The 20,155-nt window shown below is 58.1% G+C and overlaps 1 protein-coding gene across 2 annotated transcripts in view; it reads left to right on the top strand.

Moving 5' to 3' along the window:
- The first annotated feature begins 10,760 nt into the window (after positions 1-10,760).
- Positions 10,761-20,155, top strand: part of NCKIPSD (NCK interacting protein with SH3 domain) — a 61,375-nt gene continuing 51,980 nt past the window's right edge. Inside the window, exon 1 of one of the 2 annotated variants that reach the window (XM_068960324.1) lies at positions 10,761-11,018. In XM_068960324.1, coding sequence (XP_068816425.1) covers positions 10,848-11,018 — 171 coding nt within the window. In that variant the 5' untranslated portion in view covers positions 10,761-10,847. The remainder of the gene's footprint in view (positions 11,019-20,155) is intronic. The other variant, XM_068960325.1, reaches the window with a different exon arrangement.

Here is a 20,155-nt window from a genome sequence, read left to right as displayed (position 1 = left end):
TTTTACCTTAGCTCTTACATTAGTTTGTGGTTGCTATTTTGATGCAAACACAAACTAATGTCAGTATTAAATAGATATTTCTGCATCTTGCAGTTGTTCCACTATTTTATGTCTTCAACTGGGGAGAGCTAGAGATGTCCTTATTAGGTAAGTTTGTCCACTATTAACTGGCAGTTTGCTGCGCCTTCATGAATCTGGTGTTCAGCATAACTTGTCGTATCAGCAGCACTGAGCTGCTACTGAACTGCTTGTGGCAATAGCTGTGAAATTACCCTCGGTGGAGGATGGGACTCAGTTTATTCTTGGCACTTTCAATTTCAAAATGCTTTCAGCATTGATCAGTGAAGTTTCCCGCTGTCCCTCTGCGATGCGTCACTAGGAGTGAGTCAGAATACCTGGGACAAGGACAGGGATCACTCAGCAACGTGATGTTTCCTTTTCAGCCCTCTACTAATAAGCTAATGACAAGTCTCCTGGCTTGTGGTACTGTCACCTATCAGTGCTTCTGGTGCTGAATATAATAAACCTGCCTGTGCAGATTCATCCGATAGCGCTGTTAGACTTTGTAGTCTGTAATTTGCAGGGATAAAGTAGAAGTGATTTGATAATGTCCTTTATTGTACTTGTATTATGTAAGAACTGTGGAGGGAATTCACAAAATCTGATGAGAACAACTGCATGTGGTCTGATGCAAACCGTGCCTCCAGAACAAATCTTAATTTTGCTTCCTGCAGGCAGGGCCCTGGTTACAGAGTGGGGAGCTGCTGTCTCAGTACTCTGGAGAACAGTGTAAGTTTGGGTCTTGATCTGGTCTCAGACCAGTGGGGTCAGCAGCCAGACCTGGAGAGGCTGATGGTGCATATATGATTATAACGAAATTCTGGGTAGGAATGGTGCATGCGGGTAAGAACACAGGGGAAACAAATCTCGCATCTGTTTCTACAGGCCCTGGCCTGTGCTGCTTAATTTCTTTTGCCAATATTGTCTGAGGATTAGCAAAGGCTGTGCCAGCCCTGTAAAGCAGTGAAAACATGGTTATGGAGCTTCCCAAGTTGGGAGGAATGGGAAAGGGAGAGCAGGGAAAGTGATAACCTTCTTAGTCACTTTGAAAGGACAAGATCAAAATGTCAGGAGGAAAAACTACCTCAGGAGTGCTTTGATCTAAACCATAACTTGGGGAGGTGTCCTGGGCAGAACAAGGAGGTGATTCTCACTCATCCCAGACCGGGTACTCAAGGGTTAAGAGGCAACCTAGACAGCAAGCCAGTCTGAATGAAATATTATCTTGTAGAGTTCAAGAGCAAATTTGTTTTCCTTCCATGCTGTTCTGCTCAAATTCCTTCAAGCAGTTTCTTGTGTTTGTGGAAAGGCAATTATGTAATTGCCTGCCCCGGGCTTGCCAGCGTTAGATACCGTGAGTGCTAGGAGCGGGGGGAGCCTCCTGGAGCAGTCCCAGGCACTGGCTCCGGTTGCGCGTGCGTCCTCGGCCTGGAAGCTGCCATCAGTCACTCCTGTGGTTGGGGTTTTCAGCAGGCAGGACTTGGACAAACAAGTTATAGATTTGTTACAGCTAGCGTTCCCCTGGGCAGAGCAGGATGAGGCTGGGACATGTGGAGGGGACACTTGTCCTGCCTTGCTCTTTTGCTCTTGGGGAGGGTAAATGCCTCTGACCTTGAGGTGTGTTTGTGTGCTTGCGGGAGAGGTCTGAGGGACACCTGGGTCCAGGAAGGCAAAGGACTCAGTTACTGGATAACAAGCATGCAACAGTTTTGCTGAGGAAGAGACTCTGGGGCTTTTTGTTCCTGTTTTCCCTCCATCGGTGTAGGGCTGTTGGCTCCTTAAACTCCGGCACGCGGGTTGCAGTGACAGGCTGACCTTGTGCACAGACGCTGTGCTGCAGTCCCTCCTGGCTGGGGCGGGCAGCGGCTGAGCAGCCTGGCCTCTGTGCTGCTGCAGCCAGCCGCAGCCGGTACCGGGGACAAAATGTAAAGCAAGCGCAGGGGTGTGCGTGCCACGGAAACCGGCACTTCCGCCGCTGCGGAGCGTGCTTTTCCCCCAGGGAGCAGCCGGTGCCTTGCTGCACACACCCCGAGCACAGCTCCTCCTTGTCCTGGTCCTTTCCCTTCGCTTTGCAAGGGGCTGGCCCGAGCGGGACAACACGTGAGTGGGAAACGGCCGGGCAGCGGCTGGCCTTTGGTATAAAATACTTGCTGGGCAGCAACTGCGGAAGGCTGCAAACGTGGAGGGAAGAGGGGCCGGCCTGGAGAGAGGCGCTCTGCTTGTGGCGAGAGTCTGGGCTGGCAGGTGCTGCTCAGCTGCTGATTAAGGTTTTTTGCATATTGCACTTCTGCAGGTTTCCCAGCTATGTCTCGCCAGGGCCTCATTTAAAAAAAAAAAAACAAAAAAAAAAACCCCAAGAACAAGCAGATGACATGGCCTGGGTGTTTGGAGGAGGCTGGGCTAACCCGAAAGCTGGCTTCTGCCTTCACCGTGACCCTGGCCGCCCAGACGGCAGAGCCCCAGCCCTGCGCGCCCCCTGGCAGGCGCCAGGCCGCTGTCCTCCGGGCTCCCCCCTCGCAGCCAAGGCCAAACGCGGCCGTGCCCGCGTGGAGCCGCCTCGGTCCTGTCTCCGGCTGCAGCAGCTGCCTCCTCTCTCGGGGGGCGGCGGCGGGGGCCGGAAGGAGCGGCGGCGGCGCCAGGCGGCCCACGCGCGCCCGCCGGCGCCGAGGCTTTGCACCTTGCGGGCCGGAGGCCGCTCAGCCGGGCGCGAAGGATGTGGGCCCCGCGGCGGGGGCGGGTGGGGGCCCGCAGCTGCCTCTAGCAGAGCAAAACGGGCTGCGGAAAAAGCACTCCTCGCCGTGCCTCCCCCGCGGAGGCGGCTGCGGCGGGGCGCGCGGCTCGAGGCCAGGCCGTGCCCCGGGGCGGCAGGGAGGCTGCGGGAGCCGGGGACGCGGCAGGACACCCTGCTCCGCGGGCACCGCGGGCTGCGGCTCTCGTGGGCTCCCGCAGCCGGTCGGGGCCTCCGCTGCGCCGAGGCCGAGCGCACGTTCGCCGCGCCTCCGGCTCCCCCCGTCCGGTCTCCTCCCTGGCCGTTTCCTGGCGCTTGGAGACGACCCACCTTTTCCTGCGAGCCCGGCGCGCGTCCCCGGAGCGGGGTGTCGGGAAGGGTGCCGGCGCGCAGGGCACGCGGGCCGGCCGGGGGCTCGCGTCGCAGTCGCGCGCGGAGCGAAGAGCCCGGCGCAGCTGCCCGAGGCCAGCGAGCTTGTTTTTCCAGCTCCGAGCGGAGCCGGCCGGGCGGCCGGCCGCTGGTCTCAAAGCCTGCGGCGGGCCCGTCCTTGCGTCCGGCGCGAGCCCCGCCGGCGGCGCCCGCTCCCCCCGCCCTGAACTCGCGCGACCTTCTGTCTTCTCCGCTTCTAGGAATTCCAGCTGTTGACAGCAGCTGGATGTTCCTTCCTTGCAGCCGAAGGAGGGGCCCTGGGCGCCGGCCAGGCCGCCTGTAGGTTTTGTGCGGAGGGTTACGCAAGGGAGCGGCGCGAGAGCCCGGCCCCGCGGGCAGGCAGCGCGGAGCGCTCCCCAGGGCCGGCCAGCGCCGCCTTGGCCTCCGCCTCGCCCCTTCGGGCTCTCCGGGAGGCAGGAAGCGGCTCCGCGCCGAGCGCCGGGTTCCCGGCGAGGGCTGCGGGCACCCCCTCTCCCCGCCGCCGGCCGGCACGGCTTGCTTCGGCGTTTTCTGCTGCGCGGGAGCGGAGGGGGCGCGAGCCCCTGGCCCAGCGGGCGCCGCCGGGGCGAGCGCCGCCCGGGGTTGGCCGCGGGGCTGGGGCTCGGAGCTGCGCTCCCGCTTGCTCCAGGCCCTGCAGCACAAAGCGGGTGGCGCAGGCGATGCGCAGCCGCCCTCCGAGCCGGCCGTGCGCCGCAAGGCGAGAGCCCGTTAGCCGGGAAGGCGCGCGGCCGGGACGCCAGGCAGCTGCCAGCACGGGGCCCCGCGGGCAGCTCTGACGCCGCCGTCCGCCCCGCGGTGTCCGGAGCCGGAGATCCCGGCCGCCGGCAGCACCTCCCGCCCCGTATGGCTTTTCACCCAGAGAGGGCTCGCCGGCGCACAACAACGTTTGTGCGCCTAAAAGTGGAACGATCGATCGTGCTGCCGTTTTGCAACGTGCGGACGAGCAGGCGGCGCTGAATCAGAGCAGCGCGCGGAGAGCCGGCAGGCTCGCGCCTCGATCCTCTGAGCCGCGTCGTGCAACGCTTCCCATCCGCGGCGCTGAAGGAAGGGGAGGGGAGCCGGGGGGGGTCCGCTGGGGCCGCGATCGCCGCCGTGCCCGGGTTTCAGCACGCAGGGCGCTCTTCGAGCGGGGGCTGCGCAGGACCCACGCCGCGCTCGGCGGCACGGCGCGGTCTGCCTCGTGCGGCGCGTCGGCCGGAGCAGCCCTGGTCCCCGGAGGGGTTGCCACCGGCGTGCCAGGAAGGGGGGGCCCTTCTGCCCGTCTCTCTGGGGCTCCCAGAGGCTCCTCTCTCGCAGCCCTCCACAGCAGCGCCCCAGCGAGTACGCAGGACGTGGGATGGAGAAGGAGAGGTCAAATCCAAAAACGGAGAATGACGTCATCACCTTGTGCCTCGGTTTCCCCTTCTGAGCTGGAGGGCAGCGGTGCTGATCCCCACGGCTTTGAGAGCCGCGAATGGCAGCCTCGTTAGCTGAAGCACGAAAGGGAGTTCAGGTTTCACAGTCCCTCCGCAAACGAGGGCGATCCCGCTGCGTCCAGGGCGATTACTCGGAGCTTGCAGCTAAGAGCCGTTTCCTACCCGGCAGCAGCAGGGATTCATCCTGAGCCCCCAACGTCTCAGCGGGCCCCTGCCCTCCTCCGCATCATCGCCAGGCGCGGGAGGTCTTGCGCCAGGGTGCTGGTCCCTGGGCAAGCCTGGGGTGTTAGGACACGGCATCGCTAGCACTAACTCAAGGTCTTTGAAGGCGACTGAGACCAGGAGGTACCGCTGAGCCCGGCTGGGCCCTCAGACCCCGCTGCGAGACTCCTGGTGCGGGAGAGGGGACGTGTCCGCGCGGCGGCCGCGAGCCTCCGGCGCTCCCGGCTCGGCCGCCGCCGGAGGGAGGAAGTCCGGGCCCTTCCCGGCCCGGCCCGGCAGGCTGTGCCGAGGAGCGCGGGGAGAGGCCGCGGTGCGGCCGCAGGCTGTGGGGGAGGCGGGCGCTTTTCGCGCCGCTTTGGCTGCCGTCGCCGGCCGGCACAGGCTGTGCTGCTGACTTCATGGAAATGAAGCTCCGTTATCCCCGTGCAAACAGGGGCTGGGCCCCTTCCAGGGAGCAGCAGGAGCCGCCGCTCCCCTGGCGCGGGGACGAGGGCCGCGCGCCGAGCGGGGAGGGAGGGCAAACGTGTCAGCCGGGCGCGGGGCGGGCTGCGGTGCCGGGGGAGCAGGCAGGCGGCTCGCGGGGACGAGGGGGCCTGAGGAGGAGGGGGGGGAGCGAAGCAGCACAGCGAAGCGCGGCCCTTCCCCTCGCCTTCCTCCGCCGCCGCCAGCCGCTGGAGGCCTCTGGGCTTGCAGGCGGGAGTCGGTCCGGGTGCTCCTTTGGCGGACGAAGGGTTGGGGTTAATCCGACCCCGCCAGGAGAGGGCTAGCAAAACCGAGGGAGCCTCCTCCAGGCCGCCGGCGCGTCCCCTTGGCGCTGCCCGGGAAGCCCCGAGTCCTTTCCAGGTCCCCGGGGCTGGGTGGCCTGGGAGCAGCCGCCACACGCGTCCCCCGCGGGAGCCGTGCCGTCTCGCTGGGTCGTTACTCTTTAGGTCACCCTCCGTAGCGTCCGACGCCTGAGCCGCGGACAAGGACCCTGCTCCGAGCCGACCGCGGCTGCGCTCCTTCCCCTCTCCCTCCTCCGCCCCCCGCAAGCCCCACTGGGAGCTTCCCGGGCAGCGCCGGCCGGGACCGGGCACCAAGTCCGGCCTTCGGCAAACCCGGAAAGGCTCGCAGGCTTGGCTGAAGGGTTCACCCCACGTTTGACCTAACAGCTCATGCTCAAAACGCCCAGCCGGGTTTCTAGCCAGAGTTTGCCTGGCTCCAGCTTCGAGCCGTTGGTTCTGCTTACGGCCTCGGCGGCCGGAGGGGCGCCCAGGCAGCTGCTGAGAGCAGGCGAGGGACGAGGGAGCGGGACAGCGCGCGGCGGCCGGGCTCGGCCCCGGCGAGGGCAGCGGGGGCCGGGGGGCAGCACCCTTATGAAGGCCTAGGGCTGCTCGGGTGGAGGGACCAGAGGTTTATTCTCCTGCAACAGGGTGCCGAGGCATGAAACCCCTGAGGTGCACAGGGCTAAGGATGGCTTCGCTTCCTCTGAAGGCCCTTGGTCCAGCAGACAGTGCCCTCGGGTCCCCGTGGCCACGTGCCAGGTCACTGCGTCCGCTGCAGGGTGCTGGCACCTTTTAGTTTGGGGCTGGGTGCCTCCTCGCACTGTGTCCTGCTTGTGCGCCGCGCCGGGGCGGGAGCCGGGCATGTGCTGTCTCTGCTGGGGAAGGGAACGGCCTCGGGGACCCGGTCTCACCCCAGGGTGAAACGGCACCTGGGTTGGGGCTGGGCGGGGGTTTCATGGTGCAGGGTGCCGACATACAGAAGTCCCCTTGGCTCTGCAGCCGCAGCTCGCTGCAAACGCCGTGGGAGAGCGGGTTTCCCACGCCGTAGCATCGTTGGGCCAGAACAGCTGCACTAAAGGCACCCTGGGCCTTTCACTTTCCGCTCTGCAAGCGGCTCCAGTAGAGGAGATGGGGGACGTGAGGGCCCCGGGGCAGGGGAGGAGGTCTCCACCGGAGGCATCCCGCAGGGCTGGGAGCTAGCCAAGAGCTGGGCTGAGCAGCAGGAGGGGAGGAGGGCAGTGCTTGGAGCGGGGAAGAGATGCTTTCTGCAGCGAGGGGAGGACGGGACTGGGGAGACAGGCCTGGGCACAGACGGGTGAAGGGCACCAAGGCTGGGCAGGAGGTGCGAGCCGCGACCAGGGTCTCACAGGTCTCCTGGAGCTGGCAGTGACCTGGATAAAGATGCGATGGAGAAGGGAGACCCGGAACCGCAACACAGACAGGCTGGCACAGGTATTTCAAGCCAGAGCAGCAGAGGCGTCAGTGTTTGCTGGACCCTGGCGATGGGTGGTAAATCATACCATGTGGGGGCTCTTTTTTCCAGTCCAGCAGCAAAGGGAGACATGCAAAGAGCTAAACATTGCTCCAAAGGCTCCGTTTGCTTCCCTCTGAACCTGGGGACTAAATGAGGCAGTGGCTGCCAGAGCGCAGCCTGTGCCAGCGGGCGCCGGGCATTTACTGCGCCCTTCGGGACCGTCCGTCCCTCTGGGGTTAACTGTGTGAGTTCGCAGGCAGCTGATGTTTCGGGAGAAGTCATGTAGCCAGCGACGTGGGACTGCTGCGTGCCCAACCTGCGGGGCCGTTCTGTTCCACGCGGAGATGCCAGCTGCGATAGGAGACATTGAACCCTCGCAGAGGAACTTAAAAACAGATTTAATATTGTCCAGAGTAAGGAAACCTCACCCTGAAATGCAAGCTAATCTCTACGGAAGCACAAAACCATTTCTGTTTTGAGCTCTGATTCTCCAGCTATTCTTTCTGGTCCCTCGGCTGGCGCCGGGCGATTTCCACCACCTCTGCTGCTGGCAGGGTGCAAGAGCGAACAGCACCCTTGCGCATGGACGGCAACCTGCCGCCCCGAGGTAAGCAGATCCCTGCCAAGAAGCCACCAGACACATCCACGGTGGCTACAGGGTTGTCTCAGGGCAAGTCAGTGAGATGTTGCTTTTCAGATACATCCAGATTACCTTCCCAAACGTCCTTCTTTGAACACAAGGATTAGAGATTCACTTTTCTCTTCAACAGAGAGCTCCAATGCTCCCATAATGCCGTGACCCAAGAAGCTAGAGCTTACAGATAGACACCAAATATCATGACACTCATGACAAAGATGGTGGGCACTGCCCACACTGTGTCTTGGGCAAGGGGAGCTTTGCCCACAGACTCAGTGTGCGGTACACTTCTTCCCCAGAGAGCAGCAGCTCCTCCAGATGACATCTCATGCCAGGTGTCTCTCCCGAGGAGGCCACCAGCCATCTCACACCTACCCCTGTCTCAGCACGTTGCTGGCTGAGGCTGTTCTGCCTGACCCATGTTGCTGTGATTTCCTCTTCGGTTCAGCTTCATCTGCTTCGGGACCCCTGCTGGGATTTGTGTTTGACCTCCCCATCATCTGTAGCTCTCTCTTCTCCCCAGGGACCGCTATCCCCCTTCCCGCTGAATTCGATCTCCTCTGCGCATGTCCCATGTCCGACGTGGATTCCGTCCTCCATCTCGCCTCTCCGTGCAGTTATGTTTCTCAGGGCGTTAAGTGCAGGGGATCTGTCTGTGCAGGGGGCAGGCGGGGGCAGATGGCTCCTTGCACTAGGCGAGGACGAGTGTCAGCTTCAGTACCCCGTACGATCACCTCGCCCGTCCTGGACTATCAGGTCCCGTGAACTGGCATTGTGACATGATGCAGAGACCCTCAAGACTGTCACGAGTTTCTGGAAGGAGCCAGGAGCAGATCCTAGCATGCCTGACGCCAGCAGTGGGCCCTTCCAGCAGGGATGCTCTTACACCTGCTAAAGCCCAGGCAGGCTGCGCTCAGTCAGGAGAGCGGTTTTGGGGGAGAGGAGGAGCGTCCTGCACCGGCGAGCGCAGTGTGCCTCCTGGAGCCAACCAAAGGCAGAAGCCAGAGGCCACGAGGTGCCCCTCGCCCTGCTCCCCGCCAGCTCCTCTGCACCCCTCTGCGGGGCGGGGGTGGCCCCGAGGGACTGGGCTCAGCACAGCCCAGCACACATGCTCGACACGCTCGCTGCCAGCAGTGCGGCCCAGCAGCCAGGCTAGGGTGCGGATACGCAGGCCAGGAGTGCCCTCTGCCGAGCGCGCTGCCCGGGAGCGCCCCGTGGCCTGCGCCGCTCTGCCCTGCTCAGCTTCAGCTCCTGGGTGGTCCCTCACCACGGCCCGTTAGCAGTGCCGCCGGTCGCGCTGTGCCGCTGGCTGTGCAGCACTGCTGGTCGCACAGTGCTGCTGGTCGTGCAGTGCCACTGGTCACATAGTGCTGCTGGTTGCACAACACTGTTGGCTGTGCAGTGCTGTGGGTCACACAGTGCTGCTGGATGTGCAGCGCTGCTGGTCACATAGTGCTGTTGGTCCCACAATGCAGCTGGTCACACAGTGCTGCTGGATGTGCAGTGCGGCTAGTTGTACAGTGCCGCTGGATGTGCAGTGCTGCAGGTCGCGCAGTGCGGCTGGTTGCACAGTGCTGCTGGTTGCGCAGTGCTGCTGGTTGCGCAGTGCTGCTGGATGTGCAGTGCTGCAGGTCGCGCAGTGTTGCTGGATTTGCAACGCAGCTGGTTGCACAGTGCTGCTGGTTGTGTCGTGCTGCTGGATGTGCAGTGCTGCAGGTTGCGCAGTGCGGCTGGATGTGCAGCGCAGCTGGTTGTGCAGTGCTGCTGGATGTGCAGTGCTGCAGGTCGCGCAGTGCTGCTGGATGTGCAGTGCTGCTGGTTGTGCAGTGCTGCTGGTTGTGCAGTGCTGCAGGTCGCGCAGTGCTGCTGGATGTGCAGTGCTGCTGGTTGTGCAGTGCTGCTGGATGTGCAGTGCTGCAGGTCGCGCAGTGCTGCTGGATGTGCAGTGCTGCTGGTTGTGCAGTGCAGCTGGTTGTGCAGTGCTGCTGGTTGTGCAGTGCTGCTGGTTGTGCAGTGCTGCTGGATGTGCGGTGCTGCTGGATGTGCGGTGCTGCTGGATGTGCAGCGCAGCTGGTTGTGCAGTGCTGCTGGTTGTGCAGTGCTGCTGGATGTGCAGTGCTGCAGGTCGCGCGGTGCTGCTGGATGTGCGGTGCTGCTGGATGTGCAGCGCAGCTGGTTGTGCAGTGCTGCTGGATGTGCAGTACTGCAGGTCGCGCGGTGCTGCTGGATGTGCAGCGCAGCTGGTTGCGCGGTGTCACCGGTTGTGCTGTGCCGCTGGTCACACAGTGCTGCTGGTTGTGCAGTGCTGTTGACAGAGCGCTGCTGCTCGCCGCGCGTCCCCGCACGGGAGGATTTCCTAGCCCGGTGGCACCCTTGCTGAGCTGGCGCGCGTGCGCTTCAGGCAATGCCCGGCCCGGCAGCACCGAGCGCAGCGGGCGCAGCGGTGAGACGCTCCGCCGGGCCCCCCAGGAGGGACGCGCGGAGCTGCTGCCCGCCCCGCGGGAGGGGGACGCGCCGGCAGCCCCGCTGCGGCAGTGACCGCGTGGGCGCCCACCCCAGCGGGGTCCCGCGCCGGCCGCCGCGGGCGCCGGTGCCCCTTCGGCACGGCGGGCCACGCTGGTCCCTGCGCTCCCTGCTGCCAGGGGGCCTGCGCCCCCGCGGCCCCCCGGCTGCGAGGGGACGGCGGGGCCCGTCGCGGCGGCAGGACGGAGCGCGGGCCCGCGGGCGACACGGGCCCTGCTGAGCAGGGGCGTGGGCGTGGGCCGGGGTGCGGGTGTGACGGTGTGGTGTGCGGGGGGGGTCTGCGGGGGCGGTGTCACGTGCGCGGCGTCTGCCCCTGCGGCGCGGCCCGCAGGCAGCGCGTGCGCGGTGTGCGCGCTGTGGGCGGGGCGCGCGCTCAGGCGGCGTGCGCAGTGCGTGTGCGCCGTGGGCGCAGCGTGCGTAGGCAGCGTGCGTCCCCGCGGGGCGGGGCGGGGCGGGAGGGCGCCGCCGCCGCGCCGGCAGGGGGCGCTGTGGCGGCGGGGGCGGGGCCGGGCCGGGCCGGGCCGTGGCGGCGGGGCCGGAAGGGCCGCGGGGAGCCGGTGCCGGCGGTGCTGGTGCCGGTGCTGGTGCCGCCGCCATGTACCGGGCCCTGTACAGCTTCCGCTCGGCCGAGCCCAACTCGCTGCCCTTCGCCGCCGGCGAGACCTTCCTGCTGCTGGAGCGCAGCAACCAGCACTGGTGGCTCGTCACCCGCGCCGGCTCCGGCGAGACCGGCTACGCGCCGGCCTCCTACCTGCAGCGCCTGCAGGTGCGCGGGGGGGGTGAGCGGGGTGTGGGGCGGGGAGCAGGGAGGCGGGGGGTGTGGGGTGTCGGGGCGGGGGGGTAAGGGGTTGTGGGGCAGGGGGGTGGGGGGCGGGGGGGTGAGGAGTGTGGGGCAGACGTGGGGGCGGTGGGTGTCGGGGCGGGGGACGCGGGGCAGACGTGGGGGTGGTGGGTGTCGAGGTGGGGGGACGCGGGGCAGACGTGGGGGTGGTGGGCGTCGGGGCAGGGGACACGGGGCAGACGTGGGGGTGGTGGGCGTCCAGCGGGGGACGTGGGGCAGACGGGGGGTGTTGAGGGGGTGTGGGGCAGACAGGGGTGCTGGAGGCAGGGGGTGCTGGGGAGGAAGTGCTTGGGTGTGGGTGGGGGGGCACAGCGTGGCCAGGGTGCCAGTGTGCTCGCCGCAGTCTGGGGCGGGATGTGGGGTGGCTCTGATGCCACGGTGGGGTGCCGGGTGCCAGAGGTGTGGGCTGGGGAGCGGGAGAGCAGGCGCTGGGCACAGGGGAGCGCGGGAGGGTACGGCGAGGTGGGGACCGAGGGGCGACTGCACTCAGTGGAGAGGTGCCGGCTGGGCTGAGACCGGGCGCAAGCTGGGTATGTGCTGAGAGTGTGAAATGTTGGGGGAGAAAGGGGAGGATGATGAGTCCTGAGACGTGGCTGTCCGGGCAAGTTGAGCCGGGCAGGCACTTGGGGGGCTGCAGGTTATGGTGCAGGTGGTGGGGAGGGTGGGCTGGTTGGGGCTGGGCTCACAGAGGGGTTGCCCCCTAACTAGGGAAGCAGCTCTGCTGTCTGTCACATGTATGGCATGTGGATTTGGGATCCTGGCTCTGGACCCCTTTGGTACTTCTGTCGCTTAACGCAAAAGGGAATGGCCTGTCTGATGCAGAGAGCGGGACGTTCCCATCAAAGACCACCTGTAAGCTGAGTTTATGTATGTGCAAGGGTGGCTATTGGAGGGCAGCAGCTTGGGGTAGCCCGATGCATGAACTGTTCATGTCTGTTCAGCGGTCCCGTTGTCATGAGGGTTGGGGGTCGCTGATGTTAGCTACAAAAAGCAGATGTAATTCTCCATACTGACGGGACTTCAGCCTGGAAGAACTTCTGGGACATCATGCCCCTGCAGGGGTGAGAATCGGGAGTTTCAAGGAAGTCTGAAGGGCTGGTACCCTGGAGAAACAGTCTTCCTGTTGTTGACATGATGTTTAGAGATCAAGGTCCAGGGAGCACTAAGTGCAGGTCAGGGGCAAAACAGAAAGTTCAGCAGCTTCGACCTGAGGAGATGGGCTAGGTAAGCGTCACTTGGGTCTTGACTTATAGGTCAGGAGCCAAGGGATTAGAGGATTGACTTCACTCTTGCAGAAATGTGAGGAGAAGACAGAAAACGTTTATAGGTCATTCTCTAGGGAGACGGTAAGGGTGATCCCCCTCCAGAGGATACGCGTAAGTGACTAGACAGGCCTAAAATCTGGCAATTAGCAGCCCAAGTTGATCAAGTATGGGCTTTATTTACAGCTGTGTAGGCAGCTCCATGCTAGTTTGCTTGGTCATAGGTAGCTTTCTAATCGTGCAGTACCACAGCTGGCATGAGAGCACCGAGGGAGGTGTTCATTGCGCTCCTTCCACCAACAGGCCGTGACACTGATAGCAGACGAATCTGTCCTGGGGACTGGGAGAAGCCACAGCAAACGCCTGTGACTGCGGTGACAGTAATTACAGCCAAGTCAGTGATACTGGTAACTACAGAGAGTCAGAGGCGGCTCCAGCATCCTCGCAGGAGTCGGAGCAAGGAGGGCAGGTTCGGTGGTCAGAGCTGTGTGTGCGAGCCTCGCGCTGGTGTTGGAGAAGGTGAAGCTAGTTAGCTCGTGCAGTGCAGGCTTTCGTCTAATGGAGGCTTCCGAGGGAAATCACGGCTTCTGGAATTAAAACCTACTTTTGATATAAGGTAGTTCATGCTTTTTTAATACTTCAGGCCCTCAGGGGATGGATGTGGTAACTGCATGCAGACTGCTCCTTGTATCAGTGAACGAGTAACTGCACACGAATGCACAGGAACGTTATGAATGTGTTGAGTCTGGTTGAAAGCGGCAACAAACCCCTTCCTTTCAGTGAACTGATGATCCTCCTTCAGGTGCCGCTGAACTTCTGATCAGGCAGTAATGCAGTTTGTAAATGACTGTAGGTGTGTTCTTTGCAGAACACGTCAGTGCCTTGTGAGACAAGCGTTACCCCTAACACACACGTGCCCTCGCCGGGTAGCAGACTGTCTCTCTGCTGGCTGCCTGTTTTGGAAGCTGGGCCTTTCTGCTGGACTAGGACCTCTCCTGCAGCTTGGCAGAATGGGCTGACAGGAGGGGGACATCTTGTGAATAAATAAGCCCTTAAGCTATTTACAGGGCTATTTAAGTACAGAGCAAAGGCCTCTTTAAAACACTAGATTTTAAAACCCTGTGGTGGCATCGCTCCAGGCTGCTGCTCAAGAGTTTCCTCTCTGCAGTCCCTTGCTTCATTGGCCTGTGTGCCCTGACGCCTCCTCTCGCTGCTCTGGGTGCTGGAGTCTTCTCCGTTGCAGCAGCTGCCTCCTGGTGCAGTCTGCCAGTATCTCTCTACCTCATTTATAATAGTTTCAAAATCTGACAGAAAGGCATTTTCCTGCTGATTTTGCATTCTTTTCTGATGTTATGTTTTGCTGTAGCTGTAAAGCACTCAGAGGTAGCTTGCAGTCTCCTATATACCTTCACAGTGACTACTGGCAGTGCATTAGTAATTCACTAATAGTGTTACTGGTGACTTTGTGTATGTTCTCCTCTAGTTCAGATGTGACTTTCTCAAATGCTCTTAAACCTGGTACCAGGAAATAACAGTCTGTCTTGTCTCCTGTCGTCTTTTTTTTTTTAAATGGAAAAGTTTTTGGAGCTAGAACTTGCCTGATGAGGCATGAGACAGCAGGATCTAATTTGCTGCTCTGCAGTTATAATAATGCTCAGTGTATGTGACTTTCTTCCCACTGTTGCATCCTGCTGGCTCTGAAGAGCTGATCTGAAGTCAGAATTTGTTGTCATCCATGGAAAGCAGGCCTGGCTTGGGAGAAAGCATCTTCTGGCTGAATGCTCACTTGCAACTGCTTACCGAGCGTTCAGGATGAGAGCGCAAACAATTTGCCACCCTGTCTCAGTTTAATAAGGGTGCTGATACTAATTACTGACAGTGGTTTGGGAAGCAATTAATGTTGCCCCAATCAGAACAAGAATAACATAGCTAATGATTAGTGTTAGTGTGCTTAGCAGGGAGAGAGAGAGTGGCCAACAGGAGTCACCATTGTAAAAGTAAGCCTTTAGATTCCTTAGTAGTGTAGTCAGGTTTCAGGTAAAGGATAAGGCTGTAGGTCGCACAACAGTCACAGCAAATCTCTTCTGCCCACAGTGCATCCTGGTGCAGTTTGAAAGCTCATCACAGCAGGCCACTAAGACAATGCTCGAGGGAGACTTATTGGGCTACTTTTTGCTGGTGCCTTCCACTATTGGGAGCATTAGCTTTCTTCAGAGCTCCTCTCATGTTTCAGTTTTTTTGCTCAGCTTTCATAGATGTGGAAAACTCATGCCCTGGCTTCTCTAGTGAAAAACGTAGTTCCCACTTATTATTGTAAGCTTATTTTTTGGCTGATGTCTTCTCATCACAAATGTGGCAGAATTTTGTACTGAAATCCTTGTGACTCACAGTGTTACCATTAAAAGAAGGTTAGTTGTAGGAAGAAAAGCAGACTCTTCTTAGGAACGTCTAATGCCCCTAAGAAACAAATTAGGGCCATGCTAGGGCATCAGGAGATGAAGATGGTTTGAAGTTAATTCAGGTCAATTAGAAACGCCCAACTTCATTGGATATTCCTGCTGATTTTAGTCTTCTGTGGTTCGCCTTTGGCTCCCGTCTGGGTTATTAAAAGTCCTTTCAAGCCAAGTGCTGCTTTGGGGATAAGAATGGAAGCTGTTGAGTGATAAGAGAGAAGGATCAGGCCACTTGCACCCCCTGCTTCTGCCCAGGGCAGCTCATGGCTTGGAAGGGAAGAGTGTTGCTCACTGCGCGAGGCAGAGGCCAGCTCTGCACGCTCACAGTGGCAGAGGGGAGCGGTGACGCTGGCACACGCCAATGGGAGCAGCGTCACTGAGCAAAGCTCTAACAGGCCCTGAGGCTGACAGGTGCCTCTGCGGAGGCAAGTGAAGATGTGCACCCAGCACCGAGTTGGCCAGTAACAGCACATATGATGATTGCCTCAAGCTATTGACAGAGTAGAGGCAAACGCTAATAGGTAATGCCAGGCAAATACTGCTGTACTGAAACTATCAACGCAAGCACCGTGGCTTCTGATTGAATGGAAAGGTGCCCATCTGCCTGAGGTCGATCTCTTGTCTCCAACTGTGTGGGTGAGGCTTAAGTGATTTATGAACAGCAGAAAAACAGGGAGGTTAAATTGGAGGTTAGGCTTTCCTTTGGAGTCAGAAAGTCACTTATTGCAGAAGATAGGGCTTTCAGAGTTTTATGGGAAACAGTAAGAAGTTCAGTTTAGAGAGCTTCTTGAGGAGGAGGAGGCTTCCTCGTTGCCAAGAAGGGGTGCATACTGAGTCTAGCAAATAACAAGGCTCCTTTCACTGGGTTAAGTAGCCCATATGTTACCACTGTTATGGTGGGACGTGTACTTTTTTAAGGGGAATCCTGTTATTCCAGCTTTGGACCTGTGAAGATTTTGGGCTATAGTGCAGCAGCGTGAGGAACGTTGCCTGCCTACCAGCAGAGAGAGGAGTGGAGGCTGGTGATATGGTGAGCAGCAGGGCCAGAAGAGATGGGTATGTCTGTTGCGCTCCTCTGTGGAGTTCAAAGCTAGCTGTTGAGAGCTCTTGGAGATGTCAGACCCGATGGGTTTTCCTGGCAGGCCATGCGTTGCCTATTTGCTCTGCTCCTGGCAGACCCTTGCCGCCGGGTAGGGGCCAGCTGGATTGTTCTGGTGGTAGTGGTTTGCTCCTGGCTGCGGGACCCATGTGTGGGAGCAGCAGTCATCTTAGCTGTCATCCTTACCAGAGATCGCAAGTTGTTTTGCCTTGCCTCTTGGGTGCACTGACCAGGCTGTATTCTGGGCGTCGATAAAATACCAATATTAGGCATTGAGGAGAGAATGGCCTTCATAAATACTGAGCTCTGTTGATAAATGCCAGTAGTACAAAAATAAGTAAATCAAAGAGGGATGTTTCTTGGTAAAATGGGGGTTATTTAACATGTTGACCTTTATATGGCAAATCAGCTGCTTAGCTGTATTAAGCAGATAGGATTTTCAAAATTACTTGAAATCTTGAAATTTATCTGAAACTGAAAATTTGTTTGAAATGTTGATCTAGATTCTTTGTTCAGGTGGGATCTTCTCTGATCTTTTACGCTTTCACATGATACCTCTGGAAGGGTAAGAAGGGAGTTATCGAAGTAGGAAGGTGTTTCTGCTGATGGCCGAGACATTGTGGACCATCTGGTTGGAAAGTGGATACAGCTGAGAGTGTAACGAGAACATTTTCATAATGCCTGGGACTGCTATTTATCGTATCTTTTTCTGCAAGAATAAACAGGCATGCGATAAAAATAAGAGACTGCTTCATGCAGCCTAGCAACAATTTCTTAAAATTCCCTTGCAGCATAAGCAAATGTACAGAGGGATGATACAGGTAATTCAGGTCTAGGAGGCACAGAAATTACAGAATCACAGAATCACAGAATGGTTTAGGTTGGAAGGGACCTCTGGAGATCATCTAGTCCAACCTCCCTGCTCAAGCAGGGTCCCCTAGAGCATATTGCCCAGGATCACATCCAGACGGGTTTTGAATATCTCCAGCGAAGGAGACTCCACCACCTCTCTGGGCAACCTGTTCCAGTGCTCTGTCACCCTCACAGTGAAGAAGTTTTTTCTCAGGTTCAGATGGAACTTCCTGTGGTTCAGTTTCTGCCCATTGCCTCTTGTCCTGTTGCTGGGCACCACGGAGAAGAGGCTGTCCTCATCCTCTTGACACTCCCCCTTCAGATACTTGTACACGTTGATGAGATCCCCTCTCAATCTTCTCTTCTCCAGGCTGAACAGGCCCAGCTCTTGCAGTCTTTCTTCATAGGAGAGATGCTCCAGCCCTCTAATCATCTTGGTAGCCCTCCGCTGGACTCTCTCCAGGAGTGCCATGTCTCTCTTGTACTGGGGAGCCCAGAACTGGACACAGTACTCCAGGTGAGGCCTCACCAGGGCTGAATAGAGGGGCAGGATCACCTCCCTCGACCTGCTGGCAACACTCTGCCTAATGCACCCTAGGATCCCATTGGCCTTCTTGGCCACAAGGGCACACTGCTGGCTCATGTTTAACTTGTTGTCCACCAGCACTCCCAGGTCCTTCTCGGCAGAGCTACTTTCCAACAGGTCAGTCCCCAGCCTGTACTGGTGCATGGGATTATTCCTGCCTAGGTGCAGGACCTTGCACTTGCCTTTGTTGAACTTCATGAGGTTCCTCTCCGCCCACCTCTCCAGGTGTTTCACTTCCCAAGATGCAGAGAGAGGAGGGATTTGTGAAGGAGAAGAAAGCCTGGAGTGCTGGTTGACAGTCTGGCTGAGGTGGTCTAAGAGCTCGGAGCCACTCCTGGAGCATGAGATCCCACTCCTCTTCCCAGGCGCGCAGCCCAGCGCTCCCCTCTGTGCTGCCTCTGCTGTTTGTCAGCCCATCTCTGAATTAATTCAGTTTGCTGACTTGCCGGAAAACTCATCACTTCTTCTCTGTGGGGTTTGTTTTGTTTTGTTTTGTTTTTTGCCAGGATAGCAAACACCGTGATTTAGTGAGGACCCAGCAAGCACTGATGCTGGTGCCAGTCGAGCGGCAGGAGCACAGGGCCCCCGGGAGGCAGGGCGCGCTCCACAGGGCAGCCGCATCTGGAGGCGTGAGCTGTGCTTAGCTCCGGTGTGTTGTCAAATCTCTCCTACTAAGGTGGAGATGGTGGTGGTTGTGGAGCAGAGTTGGTTATCCAATGTCAAGCGATCAGAAGTTCTGACAGCATTTTTAATATTCCTTAGGAAGCAAATCCCTGGCTGCTGGAGAGTGAGCTTCAGCCACTGTGTTTTACTGTAAAAACTATATGGGGGAGCCTTTTCCCCTTGATCTGCATGAAATCTGCTCGTGAGCAGAGTGTTCCTGACATGGGCAGACTTTCTCTCGCAGTCCCGCTGCCCCTGAATAGAAGAAGACGTAAGCGCAGTCTGTTGTACAGCCCATCTCCTGCACTGGTGTGGAGCTTGAATCATTGCTGTCATCTGTTTCAGATTTGACAGAGCTTTTAATGGGCATGAAAGCTTAATCAGAGTACTCGCACAGATCCTGAATAAGCACTTAGGCTAAAAATAAAGTTTTATTTTGGAGAATAAGCAGCTGGTAGTGCTTTGCAGCTGAGGCTGCGTTTCTTGACACGTGTAAGAAGCTGAAAGAATGAAGCATTTTTCTTCAGGCTGTCACAATAGCAGAGATGCTATCATACCAGAACTGCTAATGCTTTGAGATGAAGTTTTGTTCTTGAAACTAGATTATGCAGTCAGGAGAATTATAACCATTTCTAGTTACTGTAGCTAAAGACTTCAAATTTAAGCTAGAAGTTCTACAACGTTTCGCAGTTCAGAATGATTAAAGTAGAAAAACGCAAATCATCTTTAGCCTCTTTTTTCATTTGGCTATGAAAGTGTGTTCTTCTCACTTTGGGTACTTTGATTAAAAATAATTAAGATTTTTGGTATCGGATAAAATTTGCCTTTGTGACTTGGACTGTCATGTGTGAGCTACGCTGGAGGGCTGGGCTTATTATTCCTGCAGTTGCTTAATGGCTGTGCATGGGTGATGCGGAGGTGGCGAGGTGATGGACTCGTGGATGGTCCCAGTGGGTTAGTTTTAGGGTCAAAACGTTACGTTTAAGCCTGTTTTGGGGTCACATAACGTGAAGGTTATGCTGCTCAGAAGTCAGCAAGCGGTAAGGAAGTGTCTCAGAGTCCATGTCTGCTCTTAAATAATGTGGCTGTGGCTCTGTTAAGTCTGGAGGAAGGGCAAGGTGTATTGAAGGTGCAGGCTGGAAGGAAGAAACATGGTGCCGCTTTCTTCCAGGCTTTTGGAGGTGCCCGGAGCATGCGGACGCAGTCTGGCTCCCAGCCTCCCTGCTGGATTGCAGCATCTTAGCATTCGTGGGCATTTTGCACACTGCTTTCTGCTGCTGGTCTGCCTTGAGCCGCTCGCTTTGTTGCACAAGATCACAGGCTGCTGGTCTGCAATTTTACTTGCTTGGGCTGCTTGCTGTGTGACTTTTTTTTTTTTTTTGGAATGTTTTGCATCAGGAGAAGGTCGTTTCAACTTTCTTCCCTTGTTTACATCTGGAAGATGATTGACTGTCATTACAAAGGGAGTGATTGCCATTTTTGGTCCAGGAGCGTGTGTTCAAAATGTCTAGCAAGGTGCTGTCCCTGCTGGATGGCAAATGTGGAAACCCTTACTCTCGCCCTGCTTGCAGGAAAAGGTCTTTAGCAATGACTGAATTGTGTACATTTATTGAGCAAGGTGCTTCTGTGATTAACATGTGGGACCCAGAATCAAGATTTCTGGATTTTGTTTGTATTAGCCACCGACTCACTATAGGACTCCATGCAAGTGGCTGTCTCTGCCAGATCTTGCTACCCTGCCTGTCAGTGAGGATGAAGGCAGCAGGCCCCACAGGAAGGTTGTCACTCAGCTGAACTTCTCTTAAGCCCAGAAGCTTGGTTGGTGCAAATTTAAGCTGATCAACACTGCTATCAGCCTGTGTGAAAGTAAGCTGCTGGTGAATGTGCGGCAGCATAGGTACTTCTCTCTAAAATAACAGTGCTAACACCAAGTCCAGTCAGTGGATGTGCTGCACAAGAGGTCTGTCAAATACAGTTTCCTGCCTTCAGCCATTGCCATCTTCTGACATTTCTTATGCTGTCCTTACCTGGAGGAGGGCACCAACAGCTCAGCCTTGGCTATTCCTTTTGAGCCTAAGGGGACTAGCAGGTGTCTTTGAATGTGAAGTATGAACGTCTCTGGGCTTGCTGAACCACACCTGTTCTCC

The sequence above is a fragment of the Struthio camelus genome, chromosome 14 (assembly GCF_040807025.1).
Source record: "Struthio camelus isolate bStrCam1 chromosome 14, bStrCam1.hap1, whole genome shotgun sequence".
Lineage (NCBI taxonomy): Eukaryota > Metazoa > Chordata > Aves > Struthioniformes > Struthionidae > Struthio > Struthio camelus.
This window is presented reverse-complemented; position numbering and strand designations above follow the sequence as displayed.